Source organism: Schistocerca nitens, chromosome 3 (assembly GCF_023898315.1).
Source record: "Schistocerca nitens isolate TAMUIC-IGC-003100 chromosome 3, iqSchNite1.1, whole genome shotgun sequence".
Taxonomy (NCBI): domain Eukaryota; kingdom Metazoa; phylum Arthropoda; class Insecta; order Orthoptera; family Acrididae; genus Schistocerca; species Schistocerca nitens.
This window is the reverse complement of record NC_064616.1, coordinates 756468177-756482253: the sequence shown is the minus strand read 5'-3', so window position 1 is coordinate 756482253 and position 14077 is coordinate 756468177. Positions and strand designations below refer to the sequence as shown.

Genomic DNA, 14077 nt, shown 5'->3' with positions numbered 1-14077 from the left:
AGAGGGCAGTTGTTAATTAGATTAACTGAAGGTAATGGCTTCTGCTGAACAGACAAATCTAGGCAAACTAGAAATTCCTGTTCATGGCGAATGGATGCGAATTCTCTGTGACGTTTACTGTCTAAAACTTGACTGTTATATCAACTACGCTATAAGTACTGAGCAGTTAACATGTTGGATCATAAGTTATACCATACTGTAAAAACAACATTACTTTAAAATAAAAGACATTTCGTATTCTCCGATGCAATACTAATAATAATGAAATCTGGAGGTCTCATACTTAAATATTTGCTGATGTAAAGAGAGCATAAATCAACAGTTTGTTCTATTAAGTACAGTAGATGTAAGAGTGAACTAGGGAAATAGCAAAAAAGAAAAGAGATTTTACATTTTAAACATTTTCTTTTTTAAAATAAATTTTTTGCCGCAAATGCTCTCGTAGTGTACCCTTCCATTTGCCTCCCGAATGTCTATAAATGCGATCTCGCCAGGGAGTTCAACTATCGATGACTGGATTCATGTTATGCCAAACCTTCCTGCCTCATTCGTCAGCATTTCAAGACCTTAATTAGTATAAGCTCTGTTTGTGCGTCAGCGATCATCGTTATGCCTGACAGTGCGCTGTCGTTCATTTTGGATAAAAAATATTGGCATAATCAACCAGATGGTGAAGATCATCCATACCTTTCTTTAAAAAATCTCCCAACGGTTCATCAGGAGGGTACTCCTGATGAGATATCTCGCCAGATCATATCACAATCTACTCTACTGACTTTGAAAACCGCAACACCAGGAAGAATCGCGAATAATGAATTTTTACTTATCGTGAGTTGCAGTATAGTAAGAACAGTACATGATTCAATATGCAGCAGATTTGAAGATACAAAGAGTGCGGAATTTAAGAAGGGTAGAAGGACGGATCCTCAAAATTACAGACCAATATCCTTAACATCAGTTTGTTGCAGGATTCTCGAACATATTCTCAGTTCGAATATAATGAATTTCCTTGAGACAGAGAAGTTGCTGTCCATGCATCAGCACGACTTTAGAAAGCATCGCTCCTGCGAAACGCAACTTGCCCTTTTTACACATAATATCTTGCGAACGATGGATGAAGGGTATCAGACGGATGCCATATTCCTTGACTTCCGGAAAGCGTTTGGCTCGGTGCCCCACAGCAGACTCCTAACTAAGGCACGAGCATATGGGATTGGTTCCCAAGTATGTGAGTGGCTCGAAGACTTCTTAAGTAATAGAACCCAGTACGTTGTCCTCGATGCTGAGTGTTCATCGGAGGTGAGGGTATTATCTGGAGTGCCCCAGGGAAGTGTGGTAGGTCCGCTGTTGTTTTCTATCTACATAAACGATCTTTTGGATAGGGTGGATAGCAATGTGCGGCTGTTTGCTGATGATGCTGTGGTGTACGGGAAGGTGTCGTTGAGTGACTGAAGGAGGATACAAGATGACTTGGACAGGATTTGTGATTGGTGTAAAGAATGGCAGCTAACTCTAAATATAGATAAATGTAAATTAATGCAGATGAATAGGAAAAAGAATCCTGTAATATTTGAATACTCCATTAGTAGTGTAGCTCTTGACACAGTCACGTCGATTAAATATTTGGGCGTAACATTGCAGAGCGATATGAAGTGGGACAAGCATGTAATGGCAGTTATGGGGAAGGCGGATAGTCGTCTTCGGTTCATTGGTAGAATTTTGGGAAGATGTGGTTCATCTGTAAAGGAGACCGCTTATAAAACACTAATACGACCTATTCTTGAGTACTGCTCGAGCGTTTGGGATCCCTATCAGGTCGGATTGAGGGAGGACATAGAAGCAATTCAGAGGCGGGCTGCTAGACTTGTTACTGGTAGGTTTGATCATCACGCTAGTGTTACGGAAATGCTTCAGGAATTCGGGTGGGAGTCTCTAGAGGAAAGGAGGCGTTCTTTTCGTTAATCGCTACTGAGGAACTTTAGAGAACCAGCATTTGAGGCTGACTGCAGTACAGTTTTACGGCCGCCAACTTACATTTCGTGGAAAGACCACAAAGATAAGATAAGACAGATTAGGGCTCGTACAGAGGCAGTTCTGTTTGGGAGTGGAACAGGGAGAGAAGATGCTAGTTGTGGTACGAGGTACCCTCCGCCACGCACCGTATGGTGGATTGCGGAGTATGTATGTAAATGTAGATGTAGTACCCAGAGCTGACATCTCTGGCAGCAACAGTAATTCTAATGCACCCATCGAGTCGAACATAGCTTGGACGACAAATATGATGAGTCATTCAGTGCTGCTTAAGCCCTATACAGAATTCGTCAGTCCAAGGGGCTGGGGAGGGATGGAGTGCAAGTGTTTTGACAACCAGTGATTAGATGTTTTCAGTAGGTGAGAGATTTGGAGAAAGTGCTGCCTAGAGAAACAGTCAATCACAACCAGTATCGAGATAAATCATAACAACCCTGTCTTTCATTATCTTGTTAAGGAAAACGTCATGTAGCTCTCGAATACGGGGTACAGATAGAGCATTTGCACGTCAGAAGACTGACGCCATTTCTCCTAATTACTGTCTATGCGAAACAGACGTGATCGTGCTGTGTACCCAATGGAATCCTATATCATAACGCCAGGTGATGGGCCCGTTTGACGATGACAAATGCAATTTTCGTTCTCCTAGGAGCCTCCATACATCGGCACGTCCATTGTGATGCTGTACGCAGAACTGAGACTCGTCTGAAAAGACGACGTAATACCACTTGTGCGTCCAGTATTGTTGGAGCATGCACCACTGTCAACGTGCCTTTCTGTGCTTCTGAATCGAAGGAAGTGGCAATCGAAGGAAGTGGTACTACAGACATCCTCGCACTCTCTCTGTGGGCGTTTGACATGACGTAGCTGTATGATCCTCCATAGGCAAACGATCAATATGTCTGTCCTCTTGGGTGTAAGTCGTTTGTGGCCATTGAGGTCCTGTAAGCTATATGGACCTTCTGGTCTGTTCACTTTATATTTATTAAATGTTTAAGCTAAACATTTATAACTAAATTTCCATTGCACAGTCCAAGCTAACGTTTAGTCTGTGTTTGTACCTCACTCTCGATGTGTAGCATCTTTTTCAATGTTGTTGATGAATATTATACACTCTTTGACAACGACAGTCAGTTGAAGTCTGATGATGCCCTGTAGGCCAAAAACAGTTCACAGGATAAAATAATACTGTAGAACATACATAACATTGCGCTTTCCATTTACGACAGATTTTTTGTTCATGATATCCAGTTTCCTCCTCTTCACTATCTCTGTAATACACCTCATCAGGTTTTATTTTTTATTTTTGCCTTCTTACCATTACTGTTTTTGACTGACTTGTCAACATAATTGAGCCCTATTCTGCCACTGCACCAGTCATGACTGCAACCAGCATATTGCCTGTGCTGCAGTGCTATCTATTGTTTGTTACCAAATAAAATTATCTAATGCTTCCACATAAAAAAATCTCATATCCTTAATAGTTTCAATAGGCCCAAAGTATTTATCAGTCCAGTCACAATTCAGATACCATGTTTAATGGGGATTAATAAAATTAAAACCAAGTGTGATGTTGTGACGTGGTAAGTATTGTCTTAAAACACTACAAACACAAATGCTTTATTAACCACTAAGCATATTTACATGCAATTGCCCTCTTCAAAGCTAAACAATAACAATAACTGAAAAAAACAATGCAGGCAAATGTCACTAAGTACGAGAAAGTAATACAAGACACATATACTGTAGAATTAAGTAAAGCCGCGCGGGATTAGCCGAGCGGTCTTAGGTGCTGCAGTCATGGACTGTGCGGCTGGTCCCGGCGGAGGTTCGACTCCTCCCTCGGGCAAGGGTGTGTGTGTGTTTGTTTTTAAGATAATTTAAATTGAGTAGTGGTTAAGCTTAGGGACTGATGACCTTAGCAGTAAGTCCCATAAGATTTCACACAAATTTGAACATCTTTTGAATTAAATAAATGATAATAGTAATAAATACTTACACAGTAGAGCAATTGAAAGATAAATGCACAAAATAGTTAAGTGAATGACAAACGTAACAAATAATTCAACGCATATGTATGAGACAAGTAGTACCTCCCTTCATTGCTGCTACCATGCTTTGTTGCACATATTCAAGGTTGGTGTCACACGTGATGAGTGTTGTGTTATCTGCATACAGCACATAGCAGGACAGTGATATGCTAAGAGAACCTCCAAATTTTACACAGACCCATAGGACCTATTGTTGCACAGCACACTACCTATACAAATTAAGCTAAGTGATAAGATGGATTAGTGCAACTTGACTGGTAACTATACGCCTCAACCATGTTGTAAAGGACCGTCAGACTAAACAAGTCACAGGGGTAATCACACTGTCCAGTGATATCCTCTTATTGCTGTTACATACACTGATAACCCAGACAAACTGGCGCACCTGCCTAATATCGTGTAGGACCCCCGAGATCACGCAGAAGAGCCGCAACACGACATGGCATGGACTCGACTATGTCTGAAGTAATGCTGGAGGGAACTGCCACCATGAATTCTGCAGTGCTGCCCATAAATCCGTAAGAGTACGAGGGGGTGGAAATCTCTTCTGAACAGCAGGGCCGGCCGGTATGGCCGTGCGGTTCTAGGCGCTTCAGTCTGGAACCGCGTGACCGCTACGGTTGCAGGTTCGAATCCTGCCTCGGGCATGGATGTGTGTGATGTCCTTATGTTAGTTAGGTTTAAATAGTTCTAAGTCTAGGGGACTGATGACTACAGATGTTAAGTCCCATAGTGCTCAGAGCCATTTGAACAATTTTTTGAACGGCAGGTTGCAAACCATCCCAAATACGCTCAATAATGTTCATGTCTGGGGAGTCTGGTGGCCAGCAGAAGTGTTTAAACTTGACCTGGAGACACTCTGTAGCAATTATGGGCGTGTAGGATGTCACATTGTGCTGCTGGAATTGCCCAAGTCCGTCGGAATGCACAACGGACATGAATGGATGCAGGTTCAGACGTTTCAAATGGCTCTAAGCACTATGGGAATTAACATCTGAGGTCATCAGTCCCCTAGACTGAGAATTACTTAAACCTAACTAACCTAAGGACATCACACACATCCATGCCCGAGGCAGGATCCGAAACTGCGACCATAGCAGTAGCGCAGTTCCAGACTGAAGCACCTAGATCCGTTCTGAATGGAGGTGATCAGACACGATGCTTAAATATGGGGCACCTATCAGAGTCGTATCTATACGTATCATGGGTCCCATATCACTCCAACTGCACACGCTCCACACCATTACGGAGCCTCCACCACCTGCTTCGACAGACCCTGCTGACATGGAGGTTCCATGGATTCATGAAGTTGTCTCCATACCCATCTACATCCATCCCCTCGATATAATTTGAAGCGAGACCCGTCAGACCTGGTTCTCGCTTCCCGCGCCCGGGTTCCCGGGTTCGATTCCCGGCGGGGTCAGGGATTTTCTCTGCCTCGTAATGACTGGGTGTTGTGTGATGTCCTTAGGTTAGTTAGGTTTAAGTAGTTCTAAGTCTAGGGGACTGATGACCATAGATGTTAAGTCCCATAGTGCTCAGAGCCGTCCTACCTGGCAACATGTTTCCAGTCATCAATGGTCCAATGTCGGTGATGACGGGCTGAGGTGAGGCTAAGGCTTTGTATCATGCAGTCATCAAGGACACACGAGTGGGCTTACGGCTCTGAAAGCCCGTATTGATGATGTTTCGTTGAATGGTTCGCACGCTGACACTTATTGATGGCCCAGCATTGAAATCTGCAGCAATTTGCGGAAGGGTTGCACTTCTGTCACGTTGAACGATTTTCTTCAGTCGTCATTGGTCCCGTTTTTGCAGGATCTCTTTCCTGTCGCAGCGATGTCGGAGATTTGATGTTTCACCTCATTCCTGATATTCACAGTACACTGGTGAAATGGTCGTGCTGGGAAATCCCCACTTCATCGCTACCTCGGAGATGCTGTGTCGCATCGCCCGACTATAACACCACGTTCAAACTCACTTAAATGTTGATAAGCTATCATTGTAGCAGCAGTAACCGATCTAACAACTGTGCCAGACATTTGTTGTCTTATAAAGGCTTTGCCGACCACAGCGCCGTATTCTGCCTATTTACATATCTCTGTATTTGAATTCGCATGCCTATACCAGTTTCTCTGGCGCTTCAGTGTAGTACACAACTCTCAACAGCATTGATAAATTGAACCAAGCCCTCATCATGTGAAATTTGAAATGCTTCAACGAATTTTTATACAGTGCCGTGCACTGTTAATAGGCACACATACTAGAGCACAATAGCAATAGGAAGTACAGATAGCAATGCCGATTTCAGACAAACTACTTGTAAACACATAAGAACAATAGAACAAAATAAACTCATCCACACACTTCCATTCACTTCTGTGATTTCATACTCCAATCACACACACAATCATAAAACATATAACACATGAAAAAAGTGATCTTGTAAATGCAGTGAGATACTCTTTAATTTTAGTGAGACTCAGAAGTTCACTGAAATTCACGCAATAACAAGTAGTCACAGTAATACGCCAGCCTTACATTTAGAAGCTGCCGTTTCAGTGCAATGCAGCGTGGAGTAAATGAATGTAGCTATAGTAAATGCATTTAAATATTGTTAGTTACGGTTATTAGAATAGCATATAATTAATAATTATCTGATGCTCCTACAGCCAGATAATGATCAGAATAATTAGGATCAATCTCATGAAAAGAAAAATAAAAAATGGCTCTGAGCACTATGGGACTCAACTGCTGAGGTCATTAGTCCCCTGGAACTTAGAACTAGTTAAACCTAACTAACCTAAGGACATCACAAACATCCATGCCCGAGGCAGGATTCGAACCTGCGACCGTAGCTGTCTTGCGGTTCCAGACTGCAGCGCCTTTAACCGCACGGCCACTTCGGCCGGCAAAGAAAAATAACTACACAACATTCTTTCCAATTAATCAGTTTACAATGGCAACATACTGAATAAAACAACAACTTCCTTTTCAGTGCTGTAACATGAAAGAGCCAAGATTTAGGCACGCAGAATCTATTATCATAACTGAACTGAAGCTTGAGGATCTCAGTGCTTCTTGAAGAATCCTACAGACTCATGGTTTGGTTTAATATTAGGTGGTAATTAGCATATCCCTCTTTCATATCTGTGCCGTTCACCGATGGAGTAATTGCCGGCCGCTGGTGGCCGAGCGGTTCTAGGCGCTTCAGTCTGGAACAGCGCGACCGCTACGGTCGCAGGTTCGAATCCTGCCTCGGGCATGGATGTGTGTGATGTCCTTAGGTTAGATAGGTTTAAGTAGTTCTAAGTTCTAGGGGACTGATGACCTAAGATGTTAAGTCCCATAGTGCTCAGAGCCATTTGAACATTTTTTTTTTTTTTTTTTTTGAGTGATTAGTAGCGAATCCAGAGTGCCTTCTTGTTGTAGACATTTTCAGTAAATGGGAGTGTCGGCTACGGCAGAATTATTTCACTTTACATTTGATCTAGTATTGCTCTCTCTGTGAAACTCACTATGTTTGACTATCTTAAATTATTGCTTTACATGCTCCTCATTGCTAACAGCAAACAGTGTGTAACTGCCAACAGTCGCAACACCTGAAATCTTAGGTATTAGCAATTTATTGATTGATTTATTACAAGTGAATTAATTATCAGCTTCTAGTAACAGTCACTGAAATTGTGAAGCTGATCGGCTGTTCTAGTGCAACTGTCATGAGCATCTATGGAAAGTGGTTGAAGAATGCTGAAACCATGAGTAGGTGACAAGAATTTGGACGCCCTTACCTCATCACAGAATTTAGGAATTGGAGGCTTTTGTGCTCTCTAAAGCAGGGTAGGCAGTGATCTGTGGCAGATCTGTTGACTGAGTACAGTGCTGGCACAGGCACAAGTGTTTTGGAGCACACCATTCAGCGCAGTATTGAAAATGGTGTTCTGCAGCAGAGAACCCCTATGTGTTCCCATGTCGACCCAACAACGTTGTCAGTTATGATTACAGTGGGGATGGAGACATTGAGATGGGACCACAGACAATGGAACCATGTTGCCTGGTCAGATGAATCCCATTTATCGTCAAACCAGGTCGATGGTCATGCCCAGATACGCTGTCATCTAGGCGAGCAGCTGCTGGAAACACACAGCACACCACAGACACAGACTGGTGGGACATTCACCTGGGCTTCTGTGGGACCTACGGTAGTAATTGAAGGCACCATGACAGAGGACTATGTGAACGTTATTAGGGACTACCTGTAATTCCTTATGCTTGATGTCTTCCCCAACAGTGAGGGTATCTTAAGCAGGATAACTGTCCGTGTCTCAAGACCAGAATCGTGCGAAATGGTTTGAGGAGCATGATAGTTAACTCACATCGATATCTTGGCCATCAGGTTAGGCTTATCTGAATCTGATGAAACCCTACTAGGGTCCTATCAGGTGCCAGCTCCATGCCCGCAAGCCACCCATTTGTAAATTACGGAAGTGTCTGACCTGTGCATAGGCATCTGGTGCCACCAATCTCTGGAAACCTATCAAGTGGATGTTAAATCCATGGGACGCAGAATCACTGTTGAATTGTGTTTCAGAGTTTGACACACACACTTTTAAGTAGGTGGTCGTAATGTTTTGGTTCATCAGTGCATTTTGAGAAATACTGATCCAAGTAAGTATCATATGGTACAATTAGTGGTTGGTATTGGTCTCTTAGTATTATAAATTGGCCTGTTTACAACTGTTTCTGGGAAAAGCATCCTTAAAATATTTTACTATTCCTTCCTTCTTTCATAATTTTAAAAGGTTTACGCTGCCACATACATTTAGTTATGTAATCATCTATATTTTTAGTTTCCAAAAAATCTGTTATAAGTGAATGCTGTTAATAAATTTGTTTTCATTTTATTATTCAGGAGAACAAGGAACATGAGGGAGGAAGAAGCTGTGGATGCTGCTCAAAATGCAATGGATCAGTCTGTGATCTAACATCACGTTTATATCAGAAAAATAAAAGACTGCTCAAAAATGTGCTGCTTTTTTGTTTAAATATTGTATTTATTGGATATTTTGCATGGGCCCTGGCATATTTTCGGACGAAGACATGTTATGAAGGTACTAAACTGTTCAATTTTTAGTCAAATTTAAATAGTGCACAATTTCTTAGTTTTAGCTGTTACTCAGCCATTGTGTACAGGGTGATTATAATTAAACTTTCAAAACGCTGTAGAAATAACACTACTGGTCAGAATGACGTCAAATTGCAATGGAATATTATCGGAGAAGGGGAAAACGTATAGCAGAAGAAAAAAATAGTGTGAAAATTGATAAATAGAGGGCGCTGTATGTGTCAGACTACGCCTGTCATGCGTACGACCAATTGAAGTTGGTATAAACCCGCCGGGAACACGGCTTTTCCTCCTTTCGCATCTGTGACGTTCGTCACGACTGTCTCAATGCAGGATCGCGCTCTGCTTGTAAATCTGTATTACAAGAATGATGGCTGTGCACATGTTTCTCTGCAGAAGTTCCGGACACTGAAGGGTTTTAAAAGAGACGTTGGTCCGATGACTGCCGTGGGTCTGGAGAACATGATTCGGAAATTCGAAAAGACGGGGTCTCGCTGGTAAAGGGAGGAAACGAATTGATTCGACGTCAGTGGAAGCAGTGGCCACAGCAATGTAGGAGCAGACGAGTGGTGGTGTGCAAACGTGTAGTGCACGGAGAATTACCCGAACATTGTACATACCCGTGAGCACGGTTCATAAAATCCTACGAAACATCATTCTTTGCTATCCGTTCAAAATTACCCATTTGCACGAGTTGCTTCAACATCTACATCATACTCCGCAAGCCACCTGACGGTGTGTGGTGGAGGGTACCTTGAGTACCTCTATCGGTTCTCCCTTCTATTCCAGTCTCGTATTGTTCGTGGAAAGAAAGATTGTCGGTATGCCTCTGTGTGGGCTCTAATCTCTCTGATTTTATCCTCGTGGTCACTTCGCGAGATATACGTAGGAGGGAGCAATATGCTGCTTGACTCCTCGGTGAAGGTTTGTTTCAGGTGACTCTGGGACTTAACATATGATGACATCAGTCCCCTAGATTTAGAACTACTTAAACCTAAATAACCTAAGGACAGCACACACATCCATGCCCGAGGCAGGATTTCAACCTGCGACCGTAGCAGCAGCGCGGTTCCGGACTGAAGTGCGTAGAACCGGGTGAAGGTATGTTCTCGAAACTTCAACAAAAGCACGTACCGAGCTACTGAGCGTCTCTCTTGCAGTGTCTTCCACTAGAGTACTGTAACCTACTTCCTTTGTTTTCGGACAGCGTTTCCTTAGGATTCTTCCAATGAATCTCAGTATGGCATCTGCTTTACCGACGATTAATTTTATATGCTCATTCCATTTTAAATCACTCCTAATGCCTACTCCGAGATAATTTATTGAATTAACTGCTTCCAGTATCTGACTTGTTATATTGTAGCTAAATGGTAAAGAATCTTTCTTTCTATGCATTCGCAGCACATTACACTTGTTTACATAGATATTCAGTTGCCATTCCCTGCACCATGCGTCAATTCGTTGCAGACCCTCCTGCATTTCAGTACAATTTTAATTTGTTACCACCTCTCGATATACTACAGCATCATCCGCAAAAAGCCTCAGTGAACTTCCGATGTTATCCACAAGGTCATTTATATATATTGTGAATAGCAACGGTCTTACGACACTCCCCTGCGGCTCACCTGAAATCGCTCTTACTTCGGAAGACTTCTCTCCATTGAGAATGACATGCTGCGTTCTGTTATCTATGAATTCTTCAATCCAGTCACACAGTCGGTCTGATAGTCCATATGCTCTTACTTTGTTCATTAAACGACTGTGGGGAACTGTATCAAAACGCCTTGCGAAAGTCAAGAAACACGGCATCTACCTGGGAAGCCGTGTCTATGGCCCTCTGAGTCTCGTGGACGAATAGCGCAAGCTCGGTTTCACATGATCGTCTTTTTCGAAACCCATGCTAATTCCTACAGAGTATATTTCTAGTCTCCAGAAAAGTCATTATACTCGAACATCCTACTCGAACATTGTACTCGAAGTTCCTGTTGACCTGCCACCAAAGAGGGGCCTTTGATTTAGAATTTCTTTCTCGCATGGAAGTGGACAATAATTGGCCATGGAAGATTTTGTGGACAAACGAAACCCACTTCCATCAGACAGGATTTGAAAATACGCAGAATTGTCGAATATGGGCAATGGAAAATCCACACGAAAATTAACCAGTACCACTTCATCCTGAAAAGCTCACTGTGTGGTGTGGGCTTACGAGATCATTTATCATAGGGCCATATTTTTTCGAAAGACAGGTGCTTCCGGTCCTGTTACTTCTACCGTCACTGGTAAGCGCTATGAGTGTCTTTTGCGCAACCACGATGTCATTCCAGCTCTCCAACAGCGTGCGTGTGTGCGTGGGATCAATTTTATGCAAGATGGCGCACCTCCGCGTGCATCCAGTTAAGCACCTGCTGAAGCGCAATTCGGAAATGCTAGAATTATCAGTCACCATTTCCCTACAACCTGGCCATCCCGATCACCTGATCTTCATCCGTGTGACATCTGGCTGTGGAGCTATCTGAATGATGTTGCGTTCAGTGTTCCGATTGCAAACTTAGCTGCATTGAAGGCACGCATTGCGCAACACATTCTGAACGTGACCCTAGCAACACTTCGATCAGTTGTGGAACATGCTGTTTCTCGATTAAAACTTGCTGCAGAAAACGGTGGACAGCATATTGAACATGTTTTGCGCCAGTCACACGGAATTTAATAATCCGATTTTGTTTCGATTGATGCTTTTTATGCGGTTTTTGGCCTCAGGGCAATTAAAAATCAATATGACTGATGCTTTTTATGCAGTTTTTGGCCTCAGGACAATTAAAAACCGATTTCTCCTATACGAATCGATATGACCTCGCCGTGGTCTTACGTAACAAACAGTATCACAACTGTACACCCTTGCTCACTAAGTAGTACAGTTTGTTTAACGTCAAACATACACCTTAGGCATTGTTGTACGATTCATTTGTCATTTGCAGTCGACCACTAATAAATTATAATGCTTACAGCGCCATCTATTGGTACATTTTGTAAATATTTATTTTTCTTCTGCCATACGTTTTCTGCCTTCTCCAATAATATTCCGTTGCAATTTGACGTCATTCTGACCAGTGGTGTTATTTCTACAGCGGTTTGAATGTTTAACTTTAATGATAATCACTCTGTACATTGGGTTGCAAGAAAATTCGGTGTATATATAATAATATGACACAATATAGATGAGTCTCCGTAGGAAAGAGAGTATATCAAAATATGGTTATTCATAAGGCTGAACAATAACAATTCTTATGTACAACCTGCTCATCTGTAAATGTGAAATACTTTTTAAGTTGAGCCGGCCGGAGTGGCCGAGATGTTCTAGGCGCTACAGTCTGGAACCGCGCGACCGCTACGGTCGCAGGTTCGAATCCTGCTTCGGGCATGTATGTGTGTGATGTCCTTAGATTAGTTAGGTTTAAGTAGTTCTAAGTTCTAGGAGACTGATGACCTCAGATGTTAAGTCCCATAGTGCTCAGAGCCATTTTGAACTTTTTAAGTTCGTCTTTAGAGGGTTGCTCTAGTGTATGAGTGAATGTTTGCAGCCCCTTGGACCTTAATAGTATGTTATTCACCTAAATACTGACTAAAGGCTAAATAACTGGCTTGAAACTTGAAAGGTATGCTGGCACACAATCAGAATGTGATCCAGTCATGTTGATTTCAGGCTCTGAAATTGTGAGAAACTATAACGTGAATTGATGGTGGAGGGGGGGGGGGGGAGGAGACAAAAGGAAAGGAAGTGAAAGGATATATGTAATTACGAAGCTTTCAGGTCCGGGCTGAAACCATTGCCCAAATAGCTTAGCAAAAGGCATAATACTGTTCACTGTCTTCCTAATCTCTTCACGCTGTCACAGGCAACCATGTGTAGGCTTACTGGACACTCTAGTCCTATGTGCAAGTACAACAAATATCTGTATTCCAGTTTGACTGAAATAACATTGTTGTGACGTCGCGTGTGCTGGACTGCTGTTCAAATTGCTCGTCAATATTTTATAAAGTTTTAGACCTCAGATACTTATAAAGTTTATTTGTCTTCATATTTGCCGTGAAAGTACTTATTAGTGTATTTTCATACGTCTCAGTCTTTATTTTTGTGTTATTGATTCGAGTGGTCTGTTATTCGTGAGTGTGCTTACGTCGTTCATCCAAGTCACAGACTTGAGCGGTGTGTTAACATTTCGCGGCGTGCGGTCGCAGCTTTAGCGGTTCTGAAACTAAGTTCTGTCAGTTGTCTGTGTACTCGAATATTAAATTTAGCAGTTTTCAGTCGTTCATCCAAATATTAGCAGTGTGTTTACATTTTGCGGTGTGCAGTGCAGCTGTAGCGGTTCTTAAGTTCTGACAAAGTTGTTTATGCACTGTTATCCAGTTATTGAATTTAGTAGTTTTCAACGGTGTGTAGTGCTGTTTCTGGCGAAATAACGGTTTAACAAACTTTTGCCCGCTGTGTTTTTCAGAGCTGTTTGTGAGTTGAAGTCGAGTAAATGTCGTGCGGTAGTTTTCGGCAGATATTTCTAATTGTATGTAGTGAAATATTTCAGTAAAATTTTCATGTACTGTTATAATTCTGTTGAGTGTTCCAGTGGCCACTTGAATTTTTGATGTTAGCTAAGAAATTGTGTGAAGTTTTGGTGATATTGGTATTAGTTGTAGTTTAGCAGTATTAATAAAAGTTGTTGCTTTGTTGCCGGCCGCGGTGGTCTAGCGGTTCTGGCGCTGCAGTCCGGAACCGCGGGACTGCTACGGTCGCAGGTTCGAATCCTGCCTCGGGCATGGGTGTGTGTGATGTCCTTAGGTTAGTTAGGTTTAAGTAGTTCTAAGTTCTAGGGGA

General features: G+C 42.4%; 1 protein-coding gene across 1 annotated transcript in view; it reads left to right on the top strand.

Moving 5' to 3' along the window:
- LOC126248752 (solute carrier family 28 member 3-like) overlaps nucleotides 1-14077 on the top strand; it is a 464899-nt gene that overhangs the window by 304458 nt on the left and 146364 nt on the right. The window contains exon 5 of the mRNA XM_049950094.1: nucleotides 8995-9193. Coding sequence (XP_049806051.1) covers nucleotides 8995-9193 — 199 coding nt within the window. The remainder of the gene's footprint in view (nucleotides 1-8994; nucleotides 9194-14077) is intronic.